Source organism: Chironomus tepperi, unplaced genomic scaffold (genome assembly GCF_022539635.2).
Source record: "Chironomus tepperi strain 1889 unplaced genomic scaffold, CSIRO-AGI_Ctep_v1 contig_353, whole genome shotgun sequence".
In the NCBI taxonomy this organism is placed as follows: Eukaryota; Metazoa; Arthropoda; class Insecta; order Diptera; family Chironomidae; genus Chironomus; species Chironomus tepperi.
The window spans coordinates 187,030-204,395 of NW_027226475.1; the positions used below are offsets into that span (position 1 = coordinate 187,030).

Sequence of the window (17,366 nt, forward strand, 5' to 3'; positions counted from 1 at the left end):
AAAAGCTTTACTATCCCGAGCGGCGCAATCTGATGAACTTCATTTTTCGCTGTTAAAATTGATCGAAATCAATCGCATCCCCTAACAGGCAAAGTGAATGCTTTCATATTACAGAAAGACCACTACGGTATCCAAAAGCGATCTCTTTGTCTGTTAGGGATCGGTGCCATTATGACAACAATTGCATATTATCGTTAATAAGGCGGCTTAGTGGTGCCTTAGCGAACAAACTGTGCTGTTCGGGTACGGAACTTAAAAGGCAAACGAAATCAGGACAAAAGAAAAATTACTTGATATACAATCGCAGAGAAGGAAGCAGAACAATAATCAAAGAAACTTACAAAAGTAGCTGTTACTGCCTAGAGCAATAACCTGTTCAACCGCTTTATTGACGTTTGACTGTTCATAAAAACTGACTGTAAAAAAGCCAACAATCAATGTGAAAAGCTTTGTATTGCCGAGAGTTTTAGGCGATCTTGATACAAACGATTAAGGAAAGACTTGTAATTTTTAGTTTGCGCTATTATATTTTAAATGAAAATTTAGAGAGCTTTTTAAGAAGAATGAACTACTTTAATGACTAAGAGCCTCCAGCTTATACAATGAATAAAGCTCAAACGCTGAGGGCTTATGGACTTTAGATTGTAATAAAGCCTAACCCGTAAGGCATACGGTGTAGAAATTGTGGTAAATTTGGCCCTAAATAGACTTGTATCTGAACTGAGGCTAGTCATAACTAAAACAGATGTTTCACGTTAACCTAATAACCCAATTTTTGAACCTGATTCGAATCTGGTTTGAGATCGATGATAAATGTCTGAGATTGGAGATAATCTTCTGAGATCGATGATAAGTTGTTTCAGAGCAAACCTACGTCGACGTGGAGTCACATTTTTTTACCATTCCAGATGAGTGTCAGATAATCTTGAGTTTATGGACCTTATACAGTTAATATGAATTAGCTTATCAGCGTCAAAGTTGCAATTAAGTGCTTCAAGTATAATTCAAGCTCTAAGAGTCAGAAACAGTAGTTCTCCATAAAGTATCACATGTGACTTACGAAATCCAATGATCTTATGACTCACTATTCCAGTAAAAGCTTTAAATAGCAACAAATATCCTACATTAGCAAATATCATGTAAGCAAACATTTACAGCATTAATAAATCATTCTCGAAAATTAGCAAAATCTCAATACCAAAACCCTCCCTAAATCCACAATGACTCCACATTTTTGTTCACCTCATAAATTCTTCCAAATCATTTCCGAAACATCAAAATAGTTGAAACTATTTATCTAAATGACATCCCTATAATAATAACTTCAGCATAAAATGAGCAGCATAAGGAAACAGAAATAAATGTTGACACAAAAAATTTTCACTGTCATAACTCGGGTGCTGTTTTGTTACAATTTTTTTTTTCACTCTTTTATTGTTGCATGAATTTCCTGCAAACTATTTTTCTCTTTTTTTTTCCTCATCTCACTTCGCACAGAACGAAAAGCGAATATGAAGAAGAGTAATGATGATGTTGCCATTCTGCACACTCCCCAAGAGTAATTTTGTGCTTAAGGAAATGTGAAATATCATAATTCAATTTCATTCATATTGTCATTGTCTCACTTGCTACGTTCAGATGGTGTATAGTAATGCACTAAGAGGCAACTACAATTAATGCTTTATTTTCTTGTTTTATCTACGGCAATTTACCTTATTAATGCTTTAAGATGACATTTAGAGCATATTTTATGAATAATTAAGCCACAAAAAGCCACAACTAATTTTGTGAATGGACGAATTTAACCAAAGTCAATCGCTCATTGAGTGACGGGGATGAAATCAATCAATGCAATTAATTAACATAAATTTAATTTTAATTAACCCAATTATGAACAATTTTTTGTCGTCATCATCGAAATTGTTATGCACAATGAACTCAGACTCTATTGATTTTTATTATTATGCAGAATTTTTAATGAGATAATTTTTTTTTTGACGAATGTGTGCATAAATGGTAATGATGGTGGGATCCTTAATGTTTGAAAATTGTTTAACACACAATAATGTCTGCTGATTGATGAAAAGTTGAATTTTATTTGCTTTTGTAAAGGATATTTAAATGATTTGAGCGGTAGGTGAATATGGAAATTGGTTGCAATTATTGTATGCAAGTTGTGTGTTGTATAGGATTGTTGTACAAGGTTTAAAAATTAAAAATCCGTTACACAGAACAAAATGTTAAAATAAATTATAATTATATTGAATTTTTGACTAATTTTTGGTAGTTAATTTTCAAACTAATTCAAAATGATCACGACGACGCCCCAAAAACTCATGGAAATATGCTGTCATTTAAGATGGTAATGCCTTGGCATCGCTAATTGGCGAACGATTCCCAGTGATAGAGCCAGCTTCAGACGCAAACTAAGCGAAGCCATGGATCATAATTGATTTGTACGGCAAGCGAAATAAGTAAGTAATTAATCAGAAAAGCACATGTCAGGTAATCAATCCAAAATGCAGCATCACGCTTGCATGATACTAGAATCAAATCGAATCTGGCATCAAGCTAGAGTCATGCCAGTTTGAATTAAAATTTTGATTCTTTTCTCAATTTGTGCTAAATTATCGTTTTTAAACAGCAATTTTCTACTTAATAATTTAACATAAATGATTTCAAATGTTTAAAAAATTAAGAATGAGCTAAGACACATTGCGATCCTTTTCGTTTCATTTTCAAGTTTGTATCTGAATACATTAGCATGCTTGCGGATGTTCGCATTCATACCCGCATGATGCGAAGTGGTGAGATTGTAATGTGTATAGGGTGAACTTTAAGGAATAATTCAAGAACTTTCAAAATCGCATATTTTTGTTGAATTCAAATTTTATTAATTTATGTAAAATTTTTCAATTTTCTAATTTTTTAACTTCTTCCATTTCAGCTTCCTCACTCTCTCCATCAAATATCTTCAGATCTTTCACCAAATACCAAACGCCACAATCGAACACAACTCCGAGGAACACAAAAGCACATGCAATCAAATTCAACCAGTATCTGAAATTAAATTAAATTAATACTTAATATTTTTCAAATCATACAACTTACCTCAGCCATTCCGTATCATAAAGCCAACAATTTCCAGTTCCAGTGCATGTTTTTCCCCACACAATACAAGCCATGTCAATCAATGCTCCATAAAATACCGGACTAGGTAAAAATGAGAATACAGCAAAGAATGCAAAACTGAAACCTAATGCCAATGTCTTGTCTCGTTCCTCAATGCATCGCATTCCGACTAGAAAGTTACTGGCTCTTCCTGTTGCTTCTGAGAATTTGAGGAAGCATGTAACTGCTAGGAACAGAATGAACTCTTTCTGGCAATTTATTGGACATGCTTTGTCCTTTACTGTGCCTCCGAATATGTAGTCCTGGAAATTGGACATAGAATTAGATATACTGTTCAATAATTTAGGATAAAGCAGCTTTAAGCCTATAAAAGTCCAACAAAATTCAATACTCACATTAGCCCTCTCAAAAGCACTAGTAAATGTTTCTACAGGTACTTCCTTAACACTTTTCGGCAATGTGATATTCTCAAAGTCATATCCAAATGTTCGGTCAATGCACGAACAATCTGTAAAGAACTGTAGCAAATTTCATTGGAATTACAAAAAATTCTCATAAAATTTTATCAAAAATTATTACCTTTGTGCCATTATCTTTATGATATGATTTACAGCCTGCATGACATGGACTGATGTAAATTTTGTTATCTGCACCACAAACTGGTGAGTATTTGACATAGTCGCAGTTACAATTTGAGTTGCATGTTGGATCGAGGATATCACTAGGAATTAGAATTTCGAGTATTATTGGATATGATTAATATCTAGATACTTACGGTAAAGGAGTATTAAGCACAACAGAGTTTTCATTTTCAACACATCCAAGCTGTGTGTAAGCTAAAATGCCAAAAACTGCGAGAAATCCAACAATTACATTCCATAAGGCTAAACTTCTGGCTTTTGGTTTGTATTTGGTGATGACTAATCCTGCTGATAAGATACCAATAGCCGAAAAGACCATGCCAACTGATCCGGTAAAGAAACTAAATTAAACCAATTAGGTTGAGAAATAAGTTGATTTGACCAAGTTGCTGTCATGCTGAGGTCATGCAGTGAATTCTTAAAATGCTCATTACTTGAACATCGTTCAGCAATCAGGTCAGCATGAAAAATGACAGATCTTATTCACACTTACCTTGCTGTTGATGCTGATTGTTTATATTGAGTTTCAATATATTTAGGTAAGAAAATCACATAAATTTCAAATCTGAAGATAAACTAATATAGTTTAAAGATTCAAGGCTCTTCACAGTAACCGCCTTACCCAAAGAAATAGAACATTGACGATACATTGTTCACCATGTAAGTTTTGTTCTTTAACAATCTCTTAAATGTAATCCAAAAGTCTTTAAGTGAAGCCTTTTGATCTTCATCCTTCAATTCATTGCTTTCAAAATTTACTAATCCTCGTTTTCTTTTTTCAGAGTCGATTCTTCGTCGAAGATAGGCTGTAAATGATTGAGGTTATGAAATTTTGTTAGTCTAAATCAGTGGTGGGCAACCTTTTATTTTTCACGGCACACCTAGGGAAATAGTCAGCCGAAACCGCACAAGCTATATGATTCATGGCCCAAAAATTGGCTGCAAACTAGTGTGCCGTGGTACACAGGTTGCCCATCACTGGTACAAATTTTCATTCACTCTTAAATGTAATCAATTCTACTCACATCTAGGAAGTTCCTTCGGAAACATACACAGAATAATTGCAAAAATTGTCATAATAACAGCCAAGACTATCCAGCCTATCCACCAAGCTCCTAACCATCGTGGATCAATGTTAGTGATTGTTGGTGTTAGATTAGGGACAATATAGATTTGTAAACAGTATGACGCTAGCGCATATCCACCAGCTGGTCCAAGTAAACGCAGGAAGTATGATGCACCTGAATTGAACAAAGTGTAACTTTAGATAAGTCTAAACCACATCAATTGGTTACTCACTAATCAGCGCAGGAGTTTTCGACTTCTTTATATTGTCATCCATGTAAGCAACGCCAATAGAGTTGTACACACATTGACCAATTCCAATCGACAGTTGACCGAGAAATAAAAATATTTGTGGTATCCAATAGTCTTCATGTTCATCACATTCAGCGATTCCAGTGGTACCTAATGCAAAATGTTTAAGGTTTCACACAAAAAACCATAAAAATGCTGACTTACCATTAGAGTTGCACATGAATTTCCTTCTTTCTCCTTCCAGAATCTTCAAAGTTGCTGTGTCATTCTCAACTCCACCATATTCCTTCGTCAACTTAAGTGCCTGCTCACCAGGTCCATACAAAAAATGTGGAATAACCGAAAATACACAGAACATTGTGATCGTAAAAAGTCCAAATCCAATCCATCGCGGTCGATGACCTTTTCCTGCATAATAAGCTAGAAATGACGACACAATTAAGCTGCTAACATTATTTCCAGTTGTAATTATTGCTGAATTTGTTGATGAAATTTTAAATCGCTTTTCAATTGTGGTGATTGTGCCATTAAAATAAGCGAAAGTTGCTGAGAAAATTGATCCTGCAATGCCAAAGAGAATTCTAATGTTGGAGAACCGAATCAGCTGATTGATGCTATTTGAGTAAATATGACATACTTACACATACATCTTCTTGTTTGCAAACCTGTAAAAAAATATAAAATATAGTAAACTGTCAATATCACGTTTTTATATTCACTAGCTGTCTAGACTCGCTTAATAAGAAGTGTAAACAATCAAGGTTCAAATATTTGAGTTTCTAAAAATAGATTTACTGTGTTTTTTCTAAGAAAAATGTGTCAAAAAAAATTGAAACTTTTTGATTAAAATTAATTTACATTTGCAGGAATGATCCACGAAAAAATCCGAATCCGCAGGTTGTGTCCTCATTGAGAGGATAGTTCTTGTAAACTTCCTCAAAGTCATCTTCCAGCATCTGATCAGTTATCTCAAATTTAGCCTTTTTTGAGGACTTATTTCCATCCTCTTCCAACATTTTTAAATTATTATAATTTTAAAACTAAAGTTCCTGAACAAAATTCTCACATGTCGATCTGTCTACCGACTTAAGTCAACTAAAGCGGGATTATCATCTCAAATTCTCACATTTGTAGAAGAGAGAAGATTAATTGGAATTAATCATCTACTCTCAAATGAGTATGAATAGTTAATTTTAGATTGAAGAGATGGAGAAGAGAAGAGAAGCATGTTTATAAGGAATATTCTGACTATACGATTGGGTATTCGACTGTCAATATATCTAAAGATCTTTATTCTCAAAAAAGACATTTTGATAATTTAGGGTTCGGGCATGAACTGCAGTCTTGCACTTCCTAGACCAGTGATGAGCAACCTGTGTGCCGCGGCACACAAGTGCTTCGCCATAAATCTTTACAAATGTCATAAACTGTAGGTTTTGCCCGGTTTCGGTCGAAGCTTCACATCAAGATGTGCCGCGAGAAATAAATGGTTACCCACGATTGTCCTAGACTGTAAATGCACAGATCTGAATTTTTCAGACCAAAGCTACAGGTCTGCATCCAAATATGAAAAGAGCTTTCTTTCAAGAGTAAAGCAAGCTTAGAAGAATTTTCGTGAGCATGCTTAGCTATCATATTTAAGGAGTGCAAGCTATTGCAAACATTTCATTGTCTGTTGGGGGCAATTTCAGTTCAATCGATAAACACAATATCTGAATAAAAACCCAAATTTATAACAATTTCCAAATTTGTACTGAAAATTTATTTAGATTCTTTTAGTTCTTAACAGTATAACAAATAATAAAAAATTCATCTTTATGTAAATGCCTTGTCGACTTGAATTTCATCTTGCTTATCGGCAATTTCCATCTCATCATTATTCACTTCTTCGTCAAATATCTTTAAGTCCTTCACGCAATACCACACAGCGGCATCAAAAACAACTCCAAAGAACACAAAACCACATGCGATGTAGTTCATATAATACCTGAAATTTATTGATTAAGTTAGTGATTATTTAGAAAATTTAATTAAACTTGATCCCTTACCTCAGCATCTCAGTGTCATACAGCCAACAATTTCCAGTACCCGAACAAGTTTTTCCCCATACAATGCACATCTGATCGTGCAAAGCACCGAAGAAAATTGGACTAGGCATAAATGAGAATAAGCACATAAAAGCTAAGCCAAAACCCATGGCAACTGTTTTGTCTCGTTCGTCAATACATCTCACACCTACAAGGAAGTTACTTGCTCTTCCTGTTGCTTCTGAAAATTTGAGGAAGCACATGACTGCGAGGAACATGATGAACTCTTTCTGGCAATTTATTGGACATGCTTTATCCTTTACTGTGCCTCCGAATATGTAGTCCTGGAAATTGGACATAGAATTAGATATGTTGATCAATAATTTAGGATGTAGCAGCTATAAAGTCAAACAAAATTCAATACTCACATTAGCCCTCTCAAAAGCACTAGTAAATGTATCTACAGGCACTTCAGTAACACTAATCGGCAATGTGATATTCTCAAAGTCATATCCAAATGTTCGGTCAATGCACGAACAATCTGTAAAGAACTGCAAAACATTTCATTGGAATTACAAAAAGTTCTCATAAAATTTTATCAAAAATTATTACCTTTGTGCCATTATCTTTATGGTAAGATTTACAGCCTGCATGACATGGACTGATGTAAATTTTGTTATCTGCACCACAAACTGGTGAGTATTTGACATAGTCGCAGTTACAATTTGAGTTGCATGTTGGGTCGAGGATATCACTGGGAATTAGAATATAGAGTATTATTGGATATGATTAGGGATAAATGCTAAATACTTACGGTAAAGGAGTATTAAGCACAACAGAATTTTCATTTTCAGCACATCCAAGCTGTGTGTAAGCTAAAATGCCAATCACTGACAGTGATCCTACAAAAACATTCCATATTGCCAAACTTCGAGCTTTTGGTTTGAACTTAGAGATGACAATTCCTGATGCTAATATACCGATGGCTGAAAATGCTATACCAACGGCTCCTGTGACAAGACTGTAAAGTTATAGGATATGAGTTAAATGAGTTTTTTGAGGAAATTATAGATAGATTACCTAGATGTTGATGCTGATTGTTTATATTGAGTCTCAATGTATTTTGGTGTGAATATCCAGTACGGCATGAAGCTGGAATATAGAAAAATTAGTTCAGAACTGTTTTGGTAAGTCTAATTTGCAAGAATATCATGAACAATAGTTGGCAAATGACTGTCGTTAGCTAAGAGTTGTCATGAATTGATAAGGCTAAAGCAGCTCAAAACTCACCCAAAGTAATAAAATATCGATGATATATTATTCAGCATATAAGTTTTGTTCTTCAGCAGCCTCTTAAATGTCACAATCATATCACTAATCGACGCTGGAATTTCATCATGAACTTCTTTGTCTTCCAAGTTTTTCATTCCTCGTTTCTTTCTTTCAAGTGCAATTTTTCGACGCAATGCAGCTCTTGGAAGTTCCTTTGGAAACATGCACATGATGAATGAGAAGAAGAACATAAAAACTGCAAGAACAAGCCATCCCATCCACCAAGCACCCAACCATCGTGGATCATTGTTGTCGATTGTTGGCGTGAGGTCAGGTGCAATGTAAATTTTGAGGCAGAATGACGCTAGAGCATATCCACCGGCTGTAATAAAGAAAATAAGATTTATCAACAAAAAGTTACATTCAATATTAACTAACCTGGTCCAAGTAAACGCAAGAAGTAAGATAAACCTGACAATAAAATTATAAAAAAGTTAGCGCATGCCTTTTACGATAATTGCACGGCAATTTGACATCAATAAAACTCACTTATCAGTGCTGGCGTTTTTGACTTCTTAATATTGTCATCCATGTAAGCAACTCCAATTGAAAAGTATATACTTTGACCGACACCCGCACATAGCTGTCCCAGAAATAGAATCACTTGAGGCATCCAATTGTCCTCACCGATATCACATTCAGCTATTCCTGAAGTTTCTGTGTGAGAAAAATATACGGATGTAAATAAAAACGTCAATAAAAGACTTATGCATGCACTTACTGTTCGTATGACACAAGTACTTCCTCCTTTCTTTCTCAAGAATTTCCATAGTCGCTGTGTCATTTTCCATTCCGCCATATTCCTTTGTCAGCATAAGTGCCTGCTCACCAGGTCCATATAGTGCATGCGGTATCGTATTTATCAAACAAAATAATGAAATTGTCATAAGTCCAAATCCAACCCATCGAGGTCGATGACCTTTTCCTGCATAATATGCCATAATTGCTGACACAAACAAGCTACTTATATCATTTCCAACTGAAATAACTCCAGTATTTTTTGATGGGATTTTGTAACGCTTTTCTATCGTTGTGATTGTGGCGGTGAAGTAGGAGTAAGTTGCAGAAAATACTGATCCTGCGATGCCGTAGAGAATGCTGTGATTTATTTTATATTTTTTTGTTGGAAATAAGTGAGAAGAAATATTCAAATGAATGAATGTTGAAAATAAGGATTTATTTATGATTTGATACTTACACATACATCTTCTTATTTGCGAGCCTAAAGGAAATGGGAAAATTTTAAGAAAAAAAATTAATTTGGAATTTTATTTGGGAAATTTGAAAATTTAATAAGAAATTTTGAAAATTTAAAATAATTTCTATAGAATTATGTAGTTTAACAGACAAGAGTACGCTCTTTATGCTAGCTTTTGAGCACAGCTGACTAAGCCAATCCATTTTTAAAATTATTTGAAAAATTTGAATTTTTTAATCTGAAAATCAAAATTTTGACTGACTAAATTGTAAAAATTTGCAATTCTTCAAATATTTTGACTAACATTTTGACGTCACAAACCATTTCTACTTCTTTGTTTGTCAATTCTAAATCAATTTAGAAGATCATTTCATTCACATTGCAACGTACTTAATTAAAATGTCAATATCATATTCATATCTTTTCAGTAGCCGTCTAGGTTTAAATATTTGAATTGCACTCAAATGTTGATCAACAAACGGAAAAGATAATTGTATAATTTCTTAGAAAATGAAGAACAAGTTTATTATTTTTTGTTGAGTAGTTTATGAATTTAAGAGGATGGCTGAGAAGATGTGGAGTTCTGATTGGGGCAGAGCTCGAAGCTGATTCGAATCGATTTGAGTTCGAATAAAGAGATTTTATGAATTTTGAATTTTTCTTAAAATTTTGGCAAAGTTTATCATTTATAGTCTTTTTAACATCTTTAATTTGGATGATTCATCTTGAAAAAATTCTCGATTCTCATCAGGTAGCAATCGGTAGATAGCAAAAGGTCAAAAACTATCTTAAAAATCATCAAAATCATTACTTTTTACAATTTTTATTTCTGAAAAAAAAATTGTAAAATCATAAAAATCACGGTTTTTACGACTCAATCACGACTTTTACGATAAGTTCCGACACTTGATAGGTAGTTACACTTAAGTCCACATAAAGCTAAACTCATTGAAAATCCCTATTTCTTTTATCATTTTAAAACTCAAGCACCAATCGTCCATAAGTACAAAAAAAAAACGTTTGTTGTGATTCCGCAATAAATTACAACTGATCTCAATTGCACTAAAGATTCCAGCGACAAATTGCATTGTGACTTATTGCTCTTATTACTTCATTTTATCTTGTGTATTATTCAAATCTACAGAAATTTGCGTGAGTGAATTATTCAATTATGCTACTTGCTCATATTTTACGTCGTGAGTAGTTCCATGTTTTTTAATAGGGAAGAATCTTTCAATTGAAAGTGGATTTTGTAATGTTTTTGAATTTGTATGTAGAAATTTTGAAATATTTTAAATTTTTGAATTTTTTAATGAAATTTCTGAATTTTTTCAAAGTTTTTCAATGAAATTTTGTAGATTTTTCCTTTAAAAATGATATTTTCTCAATTTTGTTACGCAGCACTGCCCATATTTTCACAAAATAACACAGAATAGTCAGTCAATGCAACTTATCTCCTTATTAAAACCATTCAAAATTGCCTCACAATTTCACTTTTAATTTTACAATTTAAATTAAATATTTTCATTACTTTTGCAACCACTTTCCACGAAGAAATCCAATTCCACAGCTTGTGTCATCATTTAAAGGATAATTTCTATAAACTTCCTCAAAGTCATCCTCAAGCATTTTATCCGAGAACTCAAAAGGCTTTATTAAAGGATCCAAAGCCTTTTCTGGAAATTTTCCATTTTTTTCAGACATTTTTCAAACTTTTTTTTAATTTCACAATTTCTTCACTATTAATTGTCCGATAACTTGTCTATCCGAGCACCGACCTAAGCCGACTAAAGTGAAGTGCTGAGCATATGCTCTTATATTATCACTTTTTTGAAATGCTACGTTCTTGTCATTGTGTAAATATTAAATTGAATTTATCATAATGATAAGCAAAAACAGAAGATTTAAAATAAAAAATGTTTATGACTATTGTCTTAAAGCTGTAAAAAGGAATAAACAGGAATCGTCAGGCTTCTTCACTAGAATTTTGTTACTAAATCACTTTGTAGTCCATATAATGCACTTTATCAGCATGAATTGTGACTTATAATCCAAACATAAAAGATTAGAAATGTGACACACAAATCACCGGTCAGTGTGCATCGATAGACGGGTCTAAAGTAACTAAAATTGAGAATATGACTGAGTTATTCTCATAGAGATAAGCATATCAATGAGAGATTTTATCATACTACTTTAAAATGGATGTTGTGGGAGGTAAAGAATGATGAAATTACGGGGAATATTAACAACGACCTTGTAGGGAATTACCCACTTTAATGTTGTAATATATTTTATGATTTAAAGACATTGTAAGGGATCAGATGATGTGATTAATTTTGATGATGTATTCAAGTTTATATTCAAATTTAATAGAAAGTTATTGAGAAAAATTGGGAAATTCCGATCTGGAATGCTTTTTATGACAATTTGAGGCTTGTTGTTCTGCAATATCGTCAATTAATAAAAGACAGCGATGACTAAAATCTAAATTTGGTGAGATTTGGTGTCACTGGACTATCTCGAAATGCACACGACGTAGAAAAAGCGAAAAATAGTGTCTTTAGGGTTGCAAACTCCAGCATAGTGTCTAATTCTTTACAATTTGCACTATGTCAGAATTTGCTAGACTCTCTCGAATTTCACTGAACTAGATTTCGTATTAAAGTCTTTTCAGTCTAGGAAATTAATTTTCGCATTGTCTACGTCGTGTGCCTCTTGAGTAGGCTCAATTTGAGGTAACCTAAAACTCATTCATAGAATATATTCAAAAATAATTCCGAAAAGTCAAATTTAAAGAAAAATTTAGAGTCTAAGAGGATTTATTCTCATTTGTAATAAAATTAGGCATGGATCCTAAAGCCCAACCTCGTTAAGCTTTCTAGTCTTCATAAAATTTCTTATTTTTGTTATGAATTTCATCAGAAAATGCTTTGGGGTTCATATAAAGTCCCTACATTTTAGAAATCATTTTCAAAGGACCCCATAAATTTCAGAATATTTCAATATTGTGTCAAGATCATGTGTTAAGGTTAATTGTAGCTTTAAAACCCTTCACACAGATTTTTAAGAAAACTTGCAAATTATTCTTGCTTCTTATCTGTTTAAATAACTTTACGACCATCCAATTCAACCGTAATAAAACTTTTCGACAAATCTGGAAAGAATTTTACGAGTCAAAAGCCTCCTTGCTCTTATTTTACACGAGAGACATCTTCCAACGTTAATGCTTTAAAAGGTGAATCAACAAAAATAAAAAATAAAAGTTTCATCAAAGCACCGACATTAATTGAAAGATTAAACTTCCTATTTAGAAAAAAAAAGAAAATTGAGATTACTTTATGCTCTTCTTTTCATGCATGTCTCAATGAATTTACTTCTACGTCATGATTTTTGATATGAAACATATGAGAACCTTTTCATACACTTCTTTCATCCTACTCACACATGACATATTTTTCTACTCATTCACTTGCTTTTTATCATTCACGTTACTCGTAGTCAGTTCTTTTTGATCATATCACAGCTGATTTCTACTCTCGTAATATTTTTTTTTTACTTCTTTATTTCCATTCAAGTGTGTGTTTACTTTTGTTCAGAATGCATCTAATCAAAATAAACAAAAAGTTTTTTGTACTCGATTGATAATAGAAGAAATGGAATGGAGTGATTAAAGGTCAATATCTTGTCAATTATATGTTGTTGATAAATGTTCTTCAGATTTCTAGAAATTTCTATACTCATAAATGAGAATTATTAAATAGACTTGGTCTGTGAACATTTAATTGATTATTCAGCCTTAATGTTGTTTCTGTACTTAAGTAAATGGACTAACTTTTCTGAACATTACTTACTTACTTTGCTGGCGATTGTGAACCAAGATCTGTCTCAGATAGCGCTTCAAACTGGCTTTATCACTTGCCAATTTTCGAAATTTCTGAAATTGGCAAGTTCAACTGAATACGAAGCTAAATTACGCATTAATTAAGTAGTTTTGTAATTTATAGCTAAATTATTGATAGAACAATCACAGATTCAGATCCAGAGAGCATATAGCATAGAAATGGTCTATAATCCAGCTCCAGAACGATTTTATTTCAACCTGCTGCTGGATAACATCGAATTCAGACTTTCTAGTCAGAGTCACGCTTACCTGAGATGGTTTTTGCCATTTCTTTGCCGTGTTACTTTCGAGAAAGCTCGACAAGATATTTAGTTGGTTATTTCGAATTTCACAAGTCATGGACATGTTACATGTCACATGTTAATATGATAATGATAATGATAATGCAAAGGGATTTCAAGACGAAAATTTGATCGAAATCTTTCGTGACTGTCTTAATCTTGCCTCAGTCTCAGTCCAATTTTCGAAGTTGAGACACATCAATGCAGAATATGAATAGCTAATGAACTCCTAATACGACAAAAATTGCTTATTAATTAACACTAAATTTGCATTAAATTCAGATATTTCTCAGAAGCTCAATAAACACCACCAACTTCCAAAAACTTAATAAACTACTTCTTAGCTGCAATCTACATTATTTTTGAATTTTTGTGCAAATTTACACTCCTCGCATTAAATCATACAAAAAATAATAAAATTAAATATTTTGCACAAATAAGTACTTAGCTAGAGAAAAATAAAAGGATTCCAAATTCTACCCTCTCATTACCATTTATTGCGAATTGTTTTTTCATAAAAAATGAGCAAAAAACATCCATTGAAATTTCCATGCAGGCAAAATTCCACAAAAAAATACCCATAGTCGTTAAATGTTTGCAAAAAAATAAGAAAATAAGAAACAAGAGGAGATCATTAAATTAAGTCCTATTTAAATTCAATTTGAAACGCTTTTGCAAAATAAATATGTAAGTAGTACAAGCAATACAGTCAGTATTTATATATATTTTTTTTTGATCACACCCTCCTCACAGCCATCCCCTTATCAACATGCGGGATATTTATTTTTTTATTCCTGTAAAGGAAAGAAATTTGCAATAAAAAATGTATAAAATCTATGGTTATGTAAATGTTGTGTATATGTGGATTGTATTGGTTTGTGGTTAAATTGTGTTGAAGCGCATTTTGTTGTTTCAGAATACACAAAATTGATGAAGAGAAATAAGGGTAGAGAGCATGAAGTTGATTCGAATTTTGTATCTTAAAGTTGACCTTAGTTGACTTAACTCCATACAAAATTTAAGTTTCGATTTCGAGCTCTGGAAAATTGAGCGATTGACTTTTACATTAAACAAAGATAATTCACATCCATTTCAGTGGATTCACAGACATGCTGACTCAAAAACAGGGAATTGGACAAATCATCAGACCGATAAAGATGAAAGGAAGGGCTGTGAGAAGCCACAAAGTGCAGAAATGATCAAAAATCTATCTCGAGGTCCGTATGACTCTAGTTCTTTCGAAAAACGACGAATTTCGGCCACAGACCAAGAGTCAAGTCAACTTACGACTTCATTTTCGGACATTTCAATTTTTAGACTAACGAGTAAATACATGGGTATATAAACAGACATACTTACAGATAGACAGGCCAATGAACAAAATTACCAACTAAATAAAGACACACAAATAAACAGACAGCAAGACAAACTTGTGGATGGATAGATAAATCAACGAACAGACTAGCGCTGTGGTGGCCAACCTGTGTGAAAGTCATAAGGATGCCGACCAACCACTGAGCTAGTACATAAACAGACAGACTGACAAAACACGGACACAGTCGACTTTCTCCCAATGCAAAAAAATCCACAATAAATGTAAAATGCTTGAGCTTATTTTGGTTTCAACATTCTTTTATTTTGCATACTTTCCCCTTTTATTTCCACATAAAAAATCACAAATCTTCATACAAATTGATTCTCATGTACAGGCAATAATAAGGCATAATATGGTTGTTGTTACATGCCGTAACCATTAAGTGATTAGAGGAGATGAAGACGGAAATTTTGTCTTCTCTTATCAACCATACAAAAAGGAAGAAGAGCACATTTGCGATGTCTATTGATTGAATATTCAAATCACCGACGCAAAAAAAGCGAAAGATAATAAAAACGGAAAATTTTTTACATGCCGTGCAAACAGATGATGCCAGTGATGCTTAAAAAAATCGCGATAAAAAATTTGAAATAAAATGATTTTTTTTTTTTAATTTATTGGAGAAATTTTATTTTCTTTTGATTATCAGTTATGATTCTTTTTTTGTCTCTTCCTTTCTGTTATTTTTATTTTATGCACCCCTCATTATGCAACCAGTAATTCATGACACAAGTTAGGTTTGTAAGGGAAATTTTCTTTTCTTTTTTCTTCTTTGATGGATGTGCGATGAAGTGAACAAATTTTTATGATTTTTTCGATAATATTCCAGTGGGAGATGATTTAATTCAATTAAAAAATGTTTAGCAAATTATGAAGCTAGTCGAGCGAATGAACTTAAATAAAAGGAGTAATTTTGAGGAATGAAAGACATTTTAATGGAAATTTTGGATTGGAAATTGAAATTTGAAGAAAAAATGACGATTTTTCTTAATTTTCTGACTTAATCTGAATTAGGAAGCAGTAGTCAGCTATAGAGCCAGCTTCAGGAGCCGACTGAGGGTGGGCCATGGATCACAATTGATTTATACGGCCAGCGAAGTAAGTAGGTAAGTAATCTGAATTAGAATTGAGGGTAGGATGGAGTTAAGCTAAGAAAATTCGACTAATCAGATCATTTGGACTCAAAAAACCCATTCTACTGCTACTCTTGCATTTGATGTTGAATATTAGCAGAGCTCAAAGTCTAGTCGGATTTTGTATGGAGTCAAGTCTCTTTTATCGAGTATGAAGTCGAGTTTCTATTACTTATCGATGCAAAATTCGATTCTACTTCAATTTTGCAAATTAGCAAGCAGAACCAGCGATTAAACCAGCTTCAAGCAACATCAGAGGAAAGCCATGAACCATTATTGACGGTGTAGCATAGGCAGTCCTACAACAGCTAACAAAGCAAGTAAATAAGTAAGTATTAGCTACTCTTAACATCTCTGAATCTACTATTGAATCCAACATACCAAAATAGCTTCAAAACTCTAGATTATTCTCCTATATCCTCAACAAATCGAAAATTTTCTTCTCTTTTTCCACTCAAGACAACGCCCACTTTGAATTTTCTCTGTATATAATACCAAAAACATACATTTTCTCTACAAAATGAATACTTTACCTTATTTATGTCAACTGAAGCTTCAATTTTTTAACATCAGAGCCTTTCAAGTTCACCTTCAATTTTAAACAAATATTTTTGAATCACTTTAAATTTTTTTCTATATTTACTGTGTGTCAAGGCATAATTTAAATGGCAATTAAAGTGTTGAAAAATATGGAAAAATTCTTTAAAAATATTTTATCGAAAAAGTCTTAGACTCATTAAAAATTTACGTTGAATGCAAAACCTGATGAAACCTAAATAATTTCCATTTTACGCACTTAAAATGCTGAAAATGTTGTGGATGTAGAAATAGAAAGAAGACTGAAGGAAGACATCAATGAACTGTCATAAAATTTTATCGCATGGGGAGAGAAAAATGATATTTATCATTAGGGGGCAATCGTAAGTGATGTTTGGTGAAATTTGGACATTTTTTGGATTTTTGAAACTTTTTTAGTCAGCCTGAGTCATATTTTGATAGGGAATCAAATTCAAAGGATGACATTTT

The 17,366-nt window shown here is 32.9% G+C and overlaps 2 protein-coding genes across 2 annotated transcripts; both read right to left on the reverse strand.

Moving 5' to 3' along the window:
• Window positions 1-2,869: 2,869 nt before the first annotated feature.
• LOC139094230 (solute carrier organic anion transporter family member 74D-like) lies at window positions 2,870-6,166 on the reverse strand. The gene is made up of 12 exons (XM_070645205.1): window positions 5,949-6,166; window positions 5,732-5,755; window positions 5,295-5,671; window positions 5,073-5,240; window positions 4,799-5,014; window positions 4,396-4,579; window positions 4,267-4,338; window positions 3,908-4,114; window positions 3,712-3,853; window positions 3,528-3,650; window positions 3,112-3,434; window positions 2,870-3,060 (listed from the first exon to the last, which is right to left on the reverse strand). Exons 1-12 carry the CDS (start codon window positions 6,104-6,106, stop codon window positions 2,913-2,915), a joined length of 2,142 nt encoding a protein of 713 aa, XP_070501306.1. The 5' UTR covers window positions 6,107-6,166; the 3' UTR covers window positions 2,870-2,912.
• Window positions 6,167-6,819: 653 nt separating this feature from the next.
• On the reverse strand, window positions 6,820-11,503 carry LOC139094226 (solute carrier organic anion transporter family member 74D-like). Its single transcript, XM_070645202.1, has 12 exons — window positions 11,179-11,503; window positions 9,648-9,671; window positions 9,171-9,547; window positions 8,939-9,106; window positions 8,828-8,860; window positions 8,408-8,771; window positions 8,198-8,269; window positions 7,932-8,138; window positions 7,730-7,871; window positions 7,546-7,668; window positions 7,139-7,461; window positions 6,820-7,077 (listed from the first exon to the last, which is right to left on the reverse strand). The coding sequence occupies exons 1-12, from the start codon at window positions 11,349-11,351 to the stop codon at window positions 6,906-6,908; spliced, it is 2,178 nt and encodes a 725-aa protein (XP_070501303.1). The 5' UTR covers window positions 11,352-11,503; the 3' UTR covers window positions 6,820-6,905.
• Between the last annotated feature and the right edge of the window lie 5,863 nt (window positions 11,504-17,366).